This window comes from Danio aesculapii, chromosome 24, assembly GCF_903798145.1.
Source record: "Danio aesculapii chromosome 24, fDanAes4.1, whole genome shotgun sequence".
NCBI classification, from domain to species: domain Eukaryota; kingdom Metazoa; phylum Chordata; class Actinopteri; order Cypriniformes; family Danionidae; genus Danio; species Danio aesculapii.
This window is the reverse complement of record NC_079458.1, coordinates 29,549,512-29,560,178: the sequence shown is the minus strand read 5'-3', so window position 1 is coordinate 29,560,178 and position 10,667 is coordinate 29,549,512. Positions and strand designations below refer to the sequence as shown.

Here is a 10,667-nt window from a genome sequence, read left to right as displayed (position 1 = left end):
TACATACATACATACATACATACATAGATACATACATATATATATATATATACATACATACACATACATATACATATACACACACACACACACACACACACACACACACACACACACACACACACACACACACACACACACACACACACACACACACACACACACACACACACACATATATATATATACTGCCGCTCACTGGATATATTTTCTCTTTTTCAGACTATTCTCTGTAAACCCTAGAGTAGAGGTCTGCATTCTTGCGGCTGTACCGCGGGAGTCGCGGGACCCGACCAGATTTATTGCGGCGCGGAAATAAATTTCTGAATAATGCGCGGGAACGGTCGCTAACTGGTGAAATTTTGGACGAGAGCATGCGGCCTAGCAATATTGCTCCCGACTCCCAAATGAGCTAGCATGCCTATGTATGTGTGTGAATGAGAGAGAGCGTGATGCTGCGTTTAACGTTATATGTGTGTGCAAATGAGAGAGAGAGCTTTGTGCTGTGTATGTGTGTGTGAATGAAAGAGAGCGTGATGCTGTCTTTGTGTGTGTCACTTGCTTGGTGCTTACGTGTGTGTGTTTATACAGACAGCTTGTTATAGGCTGTCTAGACTCTGTATAGCTGGGTGGGAGAAAGCAGGGCGAGGCGGGCAGTGGGACAACAAACGCTGAATATAAGCGGGAGCGGTCGGGTTCGGACTAAAACCTGGCGGGAGCGGGATTCAAAATTTTGTCCTGCGAAAATCTCTACCCTAGAGACGGTTGTGCAGGAAAATGTACAGTAGATCAGTAGTTTCTGAAATAGTCAGACCAGCAAGTCTAGCACCAACAACCAAGCCACAATCAAAGTCGCTTAAATCACCTTTCTTCCCCGTTCTGATGCTCAGTTTGAACTGCAGCAGATTGTCTTGACCATGTCTACACGCCTAAATGCATTGAGTTGCTGTCATGTAATTAGCTGATTAGAAATTTGCATTGAAGAGCAGTTGGACTGGTGTACCTAATAAAGTGTATAATAATAAGAATAAGAATAATAAGAAGAAGACTGTTCAAAAGTGAGCAGGTTCAAATGCATGTGTCTAATGGTGAATGTGTGAATGAGACCCTATATTACAGTTTTTTTTGGGGGGGGATGGGGGGGTGCTTGTGCGCCAGTGTTCATTTTCATTACATAGAGGGCAACATTTCTCCAGGTTCTTTCCTGCTCGCTGACATGTTGTTTGTGTGTTTCTATGGCAAATGTGTGGGGAACTCCAGGAGCCCAGAGGAGAACATCCCATGTGTTAAAGTGAAAACTGATTTTCATTCAAATTAATCGATGTAACCTACACACTCGAGTTAATTGAAAATAGCCCTGCCCTACTTCAAAATGTTTCAAGAAATAGTTCACCTAAAAATTAAACATACTATTTTCTTGACCTTAATTGGTCCCAAATCTTTGTAAGTTTCTTTTTTCTGTTAAACACAAAAGGAGGTATTTTGAAGAATGTTAGAAAGCGACGACCAATGACGTCAATAGCAAGAAATAAGAAACATTATGGTGGTCAGCGGTAACTGGTCAGATAATGACAGTATTTTTAGTTTGGGGTGAACTACCCCTTTCACCAACAATACCATCCCATATTTGTGCTGAAGAAAAGTTACAGTATGTCATATTGTGTGCATGACAGATGTTGTTACCTGGGTTGCTGTTGCTGTCAGCTTTAGGAGAGCGTGGAGGAGGCCGGGGGAGGCTGCTCTCTGCCAGGGCCTTGGTAGCTGTGGAGTGCTGGGCCTTTTTAATGCTGCTGCCTTCAGACTCCCATAGCTGGTTCCCCAAGCACAGCTGCACCGTGAAGATCTGCGCATGCACACACACACGCACACACACAGTCCAGCATTTTGTATGTTATAGTGGAACATGTAAGTCACATACCAGACAATATGAAAATCAATATTTTAATATCAATATGTGCATGACGTGTAATTATTTATACTACTAAAAAGCCCCAAAAAATTTGATAACGTAGTCCGTAAACACTAATCATAAATAAGATTATACAAATGCTAATATAATTAGCATATAAACATGTACCATATGATGTAATATTTGAAATACTGTACCATCGGTTCAAGTCAATAGATTGTAATCATTAAACAAGATAATCAAGGCTTCTTGTTAACAGTACCTTAGCATGTGCAGGTCCTTTCTCATTTAGCAGCTTGTATTGAGGTTGAATCCTGTTGAAACGGGCTAACTCATTCACCAAACACATGGGAGTTTTCTCTTTAGGGTTTGCCATGTTTTCTTGAGGAGGGCCTGTTAGAAGAAACATCGATTAAAAAACAAGATACAAGAGTAAAAAAATTATTATATCGTATTATATTATACAGAATCTGCTATACAGAGAAAACATAAAGGTATATTTAAAATTTGGGGAAAAGAGGATGTTTTAATATAATTACTGTAGAAGTATGCATTAAATGTATAAAAAGTAAACAGGAAATACATTTAAAATTTAACAAAGAATATCAACAAAAAACTCTGTGAAACTAAGTTGCTGGAGGGCTGCAGCTCTGCACAGTTAAGTTCCAACTCTAATTAAACACACCTGATTAAACTAATTGAGTCCTTCAGGCTTGTTTGAAACATACAGTTAAGTGTATTGAAGCAGAGTTGGAACTAAACCGTGCAGGGCTGCGGCCCTCCAGGAACTGAGCTTGACACCCCTGAAGTAAATGAATACTTGGTGATCATGAAGTACAGAATTATTCATAGTATCATTTTAAAACCAACACTATTTTTAATACAAAGTAATGCTTTGTTGTATTTTCTAAACTTTGTTGTGTTGTGTGCTTATCTAAATGTCTCTTGGAGACAAATTTTGCAGTAATGAATAACATTTCAACATTTTTTATTAGTCCAAATATTAAGGACACTTTATTTGTTTATTTTGTTATTTATACGAGTCTGTGTTTTTTTTTCTTTTAGTTATCATTAAATCCCATCATATTAAAAACCTAAACCAAACAATGAAACAAACAGTCATCCATGACCACCTTGGGTTATTACATTTTCTTTCTTTTGAATCATATGCTAAAACTCTGATAAAACATAAAATGACCTGCAATGAAAACATATTCCTTTCATTGCAGCTCAAGATTTTTTTATTGACGTCTGGCTCATATTTTTACTTAAGAGAACCTTGAAAATAAATTATGTTAAATAATATTTCATTGTATATTAAAAGAAGAGTTAACGTACCATCACAAGCATTAAAACACTACAGGGCTGTACAATATGACAATATATATCATATGGTCAAAATAAAAAGTTATTTCATGTTATATTGTGGACTCACAAAATACAATCTTATTATAGTAATACATTTTCATAACTTATATAAGCGCAATATTACATGCCATTACAGGGATGTAGACAGAAACATGTACAACACTGTAAAAAAAATTGAGAAGTACAATGCTTACATATTGCATTTTATCTATATTTAATTTATGTTTGACCTTTAATCATTAGTTTTTGAAAAGTGTTTTATATTTTAATAATATTTATTTTATATTTCTAAACTTTTAATGAAACATTTGCCCTGAACCTCTAAATAAAGTTTACATTTCAGAGTATATACTTTAAAACATAAAAAAGAAATAAATATAAAGTTTAAGTCAGAATTATTAGCCCCCCTTTAAAATTTTTTTTCTTTTTTAAATAATTCCCAAATTATGTTTAACAGAGAAAGGAAACTTTCACAGTATGTCGGATAATATTTTTTTTTTTCTGGAGAAAGTTTTATTTGTTTTATTATAGCTAGAATAAAAGCAGTTTTAAATTGTTTAAGGTCAATATGATTAGCCCCTTTAAGCTATTTTTTTTTCAATAGTCTACAGAAAAAACTATTTATATACAATAACTTGCCTAATAACCTAGTTAGGCCTTTAAATGTCACTTTAAGCTATTTAGAAGTGTCTTGTAAAATATTTAGTCAAATATGTTTTATTTTTATTACATCATGGCAGATAAATTATATCAGTTATTAGAGAGGAGTTATTAAAACAATTATGTTTGGAAATGTTTTCCCAGAGATGGGTTGCGGCTGGAAGGGCATACGCTGCGTAAAACCTGGATAAGTTGCCAGTTCATTCCGCTGTGGCGACCCCGGATTAATAAAAGGACTAGGCTGAAAAGAAAATGAATAAATGAATGTTTAGAAATGTGTTGAAAACATCTCTCCGTTAAAAGAAAATTGGGGAAAGAAATAAACGGGGGGCTAATAATTCTGACTTCAACTGTATGTATGTGTGTGTATGTGTGTGTATATGCATGCATGCATATATGCATAAATATAAATAAATAATATATATATAAATAAATAACATATATATATATATATATATATATATATATATATATATATATATATATATATATATATATATATATATATATATATATATATATATATATATATATATATATATATATACACACACATACATATATATACACATATACACACATATACATATACACATATACATACATACACACACACACTATTAATTAAGATTTATATATATATATATTTATATAACAGTTCTGGCTGATAGTCGTGTGATATTCTGCAATATCAGAACTCGTACAGCCTCCTAACCCTTCTGTATTACTCCACCCACATAGAGTGACAGTAGATCAATAAACTCACTACAGTTTGCACAAATAGTGAGGCTGTTGGACAACATTATGTACTTTTGAGTCTTTTCTTTTTTTTTTTTTTGGATTGTAGTTGTTTTGTAGCAGAGCAAAGACAGTTGATGTGGTCCATCCACAAGACAGCAACAGAGACTGCATAATAAGCCCTTAGAGGTGAAAAATGCAGCGTAAAACTACAAACTAAAGCTGAACAAATTATAATAAATCTGGTAAGTGACATTCTAAGTCGATCTCTCTCTTTTGTATGTTGTAGTGCCGTATTTTTACCATAGTAATTGTAGTGTGTCGAGTGTGAGATGGGACTCACAGCACTGTATGTATTTTGTGTTGGCCACTCTTTGTATAACCCTGAGTTACTTTTGTTAACACTTTATAATAATAACATACTATGAATCATTTATTAAGCATTAGCATATAGTGAAATTATTATCTGTTAAGCATTAACTCTACATTAATACATGTTATAAAGCAAAAAAAAAAAAATTCATTTTATAGGGTTTCATTTATGTATCTTCAAATGAATAGAAATAAATAAAATTGTTTATTTTCATTTTTTCTGTTAACAATATAACGAAGCCTTTTACTGTCATTCATAAGGGATTTATAAAGCATAAACAGTCCTCACTTTAGAACAGGTCACAAAACTGGATGAATTTGATTTAATAAAGCATTTATTAACATACAAATTAACTATTAGTATACACCAGAATAATAAGAATTATAAATGTTAATTTGAATAGTAAATGATTAATAAACTAACTCATATTGAATGATCTTTAAAAACCACCAACTTTTCTTAATTAACTGGTTTGAAAAATAATACAACACATAATTTAGTAATGAAAAATTAATCATTAACAAAATATAAAAACACAATTATTAAGCCCAGTATACATATGCTTATAAGTCAAGAATAGAGCATTTGAAGCTGTAGTTATAAACTGCTTATTAACGTTTATTAATGTAAAGTTAATGCTTAACAAATAATGATTTCAATATTTGCTAAAGTTTAATAAACTATTCATAGTGTGTAGTTATTATAAAGTGTTACTTTACTTTTTGGTTGGCCATCTGTGCTTCTCATGAGTCTCCTGTTTTCGTTACTATACACTAGTTAAGTAAAAAGAAAAAAAGAAGAAATGCCCATTTGTGTTTAGCACTTTTTCTTACGTTTTTTTCTTAGGACAACAGTAATCTGGTAGTTTTTGCGCTGCTTTGACATTTTCGGGGGTTAAATATTGTGATTTCCCAATATTTCTCTGTTGCAATTGGGATATGTCTCTAGACTGATGACATTTCATGCCGTTCAGCCTTATAATCTTAAAATGTGAGCACAATCACCTGTTTTGTCATCATTTTAGACATTATGCAGGAGAATCATTCAAATACTAGCTCTAAAGTGATGTTTGTGAGATAGCAACAGATTCTGCTGTTCTGACGTCAGCTGCAGATGAAAGTAGTTCCTCATTTGAAAAGATTTTTAGACTGTCCGTGTTTTTTTTTTGTATAAAAATTGTTGAATTGTTGTATAAATGCAATATCACACTCGTAGCAGTGCGATGTGGCTGTATATTGTCACTGGTAGGACAAAACGCACGTCTCCCACCAGTGCTAATATACAGCCACACCACACCGCTACTTGTGTGATATTGCTCATATATTGTTCACATGATTTGAGATGACTTATTTCAAGATCTGAGATTTTTGTCATACCGCTGAGTCCTAAAACACAACACTGTCAAAAATACATCAGGTTTGTCAGCACTCAGTGTCCTGGTACCTGATGGGCTGGCTGGTACAGTGGAGTCCACAAAGCCAGAGGCAGGGCTGGGGCAGGTGGGCGTTGTGGCTGGCACTGTGCCATTGATGGTAGGCTGCAGACTCAGAGCTCCTGGGCTGGGCATGGCCACAGCAGGCGCCACAGCGGTCAGGCCAGGTCCAGACAAGGGGGCTGATGTCTGCACTTTCACTTGAGCCATGCTCTATCACTGTTAAAAAAACACAGATTAAATGTTGAACGATCAGAACGTCAACAGATATGATGGCTGAAGACTATAGGCTACTCGCTTTTTAGCAGGTCAGAGATGTCATTAAAAGGCCATCAAATTATTTCACAACAAAATAATTAAGCCAAGAATGGTACTTTTAGAACAGACAAGGACGTATCTTTTAAAATAAATTAACTCTGTCAGAGAAAAACTAGTAACACTTTAAATAAGATTCCATTAGTTAATGTTAATTTATGTATTTACTAACAAGAACAAATCATGAACAATGCATTTATTACGGTCTTCATTAATCATTGTTAATGTTAGTTAAAGTTGGATCATTTTTTAATTATTTTCTTTTTATAAAATTCTATAATTAATCTGTGCAAGTTAGGCCACTGAAAATTAGTTTGTTCTTCTATAAAAGTCAGACCATTTGCTTCCACGTTTGGAGTGGTGGTCCTTTTATTGACGTAAACCTTTGGGTTTCCATAGATGAATATTAATATCCTCTATAATTATGCTTTGAGAAAGCCCTGATTCCAACTCAATATCCTGGTTTCATTTGGAACTACATCAACATACTGAAAAAAAAACTTGCTTCACAATTGATTCCCTCCCATTTTTCCCAAGATTCTCCCATATTTTTTAGTTCTATTCCGCTATCATCCCGCAAAGGTATTTCCCTGTATTTTCAGTCTTTCTCTGAAGGGTGGCAAATAAACATTAAAGAGCCGAGCCTCCCTATACGCAACCCATACAGCCGAACCACCAGGGGCTGCCCCTTGCTCCTAAATGTGAGTCCATTCTGTGCTTTTGCTTTGTTTAGGCATGAAAACACTTTGAAATAAATATAAAAACGGCACGATTCATTTTCTTTTCATTACAGGTGCAGTCTCCACTTCACATGCAATCCTCAAAACCTCATATAACGGTGCATGACTGTCAGCTGACGCTCTCCATGGTGATAAACAGACGCTGTTTCCCAAACGGATTATGTACACGCGATTTGAAGCGGAGTGAAACTCTGGATTTTGGGTGAGTGTTTAAAAAGACATATGCACATAATTAATAATAATAATAATAATAATATCTCAATGTCAATCTTGGTGGGGTTTTTTTCAAACACAACTAATTTCGTCCTAAATGAACATAAAAAGTTAGGAAAGCAATCGAATGCTCTCATAATAATGTTAGATGTGTGCATTTTTAAAGTGACACCTGTTATTTAATGTAACCAAACGAAAAAAAATCTAAAATAAGAGATTCATTTGTTGCACTTTAATTGGAATGTGCAAGTTATACAATGAAAAAACAGCTAATGAGATTTGATAACTTGATTCTATTTCATTATAATAGCTATTAATTTTAATAAGCTGAACTGTTTGCTAATGTATTTGCTGCTAATGTATACTATTTTTTTTTCTTTTGTAAATAATTATGATAATAAAACATATAACTGACATTTAATGGTTTATTTACAATGAAGCAGCTTCAAATGAATATATTTAGTAATTTGGGGATTTTTTAAGGGGGGGGGGGGTGTCGAGGGGGGCCCTTATTATGGTGGGCACATATATATATATGATGGCGCCGATGACGATGGCCGCCTCCGTGTCGTGCTCTGCTGTAGTGTTTGTGTTTTTGTTAGTTTGTCCTGTCTACAGTCACATTCCTACAATAAGTTTCACCAGAGACGAATTGTTGGACATTCGGGCACATACACCACCAAATATTTTTCCATACCTGGATTTATCTGATGTTCTGTTGGACATTGTAGAGGGCAGAGCCGCAGTGCTACTCAAACGCTTTCAAGCGCGCAGACGAGGAAAGCGTGCAGGTGCGCTTGTGAAACTCGTTGCCTAGCATCCATCTAGCAAATCTCCGCTCTCTACCCAACAAAATAGACGAACTCATTCTGCTCTCTCAGACAAACAGGGATTTTCTGCATTCAGCTGCTCTGTGTTTCACGGAAACCTGGCTGAACAACACCATACCGGACAACGCGCTTCACCTACCGGGCTATCAGCTGTTCAGAGCGGATCGCGACGAAGAATCAACGCGGAAATCGCGCAGTGGCGGGACGTGCTTTTACATCAATGAAAGGTGGTGTACAGATGTAACAGTTTTAAAGAAGATGTGCTGTCCAGATCTCGAAGCACTGTTTATTAACTGTAAACCTTTTTACTCCCCGCGCGAGTTCTGCTCGTTCATCCTCGTCAGTGTTTACATTCCTCCGCACGCGCACGCGAGCCTGGCGATACAGAAACTAGCTGATCAGATCACGGTGATAGAGCAACAACACCTGTTTTAATCATTCTCGGGGATTTTAACAAAGCAAAAATATCCCATGAACTGCCAAAATATAGACAGCATGTTACATGTCCCACAAGAGACAGTAATATATTGGATCACTGCTATACCACAATAAAGGATCCATACTGCTCCGTCCAACGAGCAGCTTTGGGACACTCTGACCATTGTTTGATTCATCTAATTCCAACCTACAGGCAGAAACTGAAAACAGCCAAACCTGTATTAAGATCTGTGAAAAGATAGACTAACGAAACAGAGCAGGATCTACAAGCCTGTTTCGACCTTACTGACTGGAGTGTTTTTGAAGCTGCTGCAAACGATCTGGATGAGCTCACAGAGACTGTAACATCTTATATCAGTTTCTGTGAAGACGTGTGCATTCCTACCAGGACTCAACTCACATACAACAATGACAAACCATGGTTCACTGTAAAACTCAGACAGCTACGTCAGGCCAAGGAGGTTGCTTACAGAAATGGGGATAGGGCCTTGTATAAGCAGGCCAAATACACGCTGGAAAAGGAGATCAGAGTCGCAAAAAGGAACTATTCTGAGAAACTAAGGAGTCAGGTCTCTTCCAGCGACTCAGCATCCATGTGGAAAAGTCTGGGAAAACATCACAAACTACAAGACACCATCCCCCAGCACTGTAGACAATGAACGACTTGCAAACGACCTGAATGAGTTTTACTGCCGGTTTGAGAAACCCCCCCCCACACCCACTCTGAACTGCTATTCACGCCACCATTAACACCTCCACCACCCCCCGCCTCCCCCATACCTGCACTTCAGTTCAGTGAAGAGGAGGTGCGCCAGGTCTTCCGGAAACAGAAGAGGAAAAAAGCACCAGGCCCAGATTTTATAACACCAGCCTGTTTAAAATCCTGTGCTGACCAACTGGCCCCCATCTTCATCCTGATCTTCAACAGATCACTGGAGCTGTGTGAAGTGCCCTCCTGCCTCAAACGCTCCACCATCATCCCCATCCCAAAAAAAAACCAAACTTACAGGACTAAATGATCACAGACCGGTGGCACTAACATCTGTGGTCATGAAGTCTTTTGAAAAACTGGTGCTTGCCCACCAGAAGGACATCACTGAACCCTCACTGGACTCTCTTCAGTTTGCCTACAGAGCAAACAGGTCTGTGGATGATGCAGTAAATATGGGACTGCATTATGTTCTGCAACACCTAGACAGACCAGGGACCTATTTGAGGATCTTGTTTGTTGTCTTTAGCTCGGCATTCAACACTATCATCCCAAAACTTTTCCTGCCCAAATTAACTCAGCTCTGTGTGCCCACCTCTGTCTGTCAGTGGATCAACAGCTTCCTAACGGACAGGCAGCAGCTGGTGAAGCTGGGAAAATTCTCATCTAGTATCCGCACAATCAGCACTGGCGCCCCCCAGGGGTGTGTCCTCTCCCCACTGCTCTTCTCCCTGTACACGAATGACTGCACTTCAAAAGACTCCTCTGTCAAGCTCTTGAAGTTTGCAGACAACACCACACTTATCGGCCTCATTCAGGACGGTGACGAGTCTGCTTACAGACAGGAGGTTAAGGAGTTGGCTGTCTGGTGCAGTCACAACAACCTGGAGCTCAACACGCTCAAAACAGTGGAGATGATAGTGGACTTCAGGAGAAACCCCC

The 10,667-nt window shown here is 37.1% G+C and overlaps 1 protein-coding gene across 1 annotated transcript in view; it reads right to left on the bottom strand.

Annotated features, from left to right (window-relative positions):
- Positions 1-10,667, bottom strand: part of stau2 (staufen double-stranded RNA binding protein 2) — a 239,855-nt gene that overhangs the window by 218,425 nt on the left and 10,763 nt on the right. Inside the window, 3 exon segments of the mRNA XM_056450144.1 lie at positions 1,684-1,843; positions 2,172-2,302; positions 6,492-6,699. Of these exon segments, the coding sequence (XP_056306119.1) occupies positions 1,684-1,843; positions 2,172-2,302; positions 6,492-6,690 (490 nt within the window). The 5' untranslated portion in view covers positions 6,691-6,699.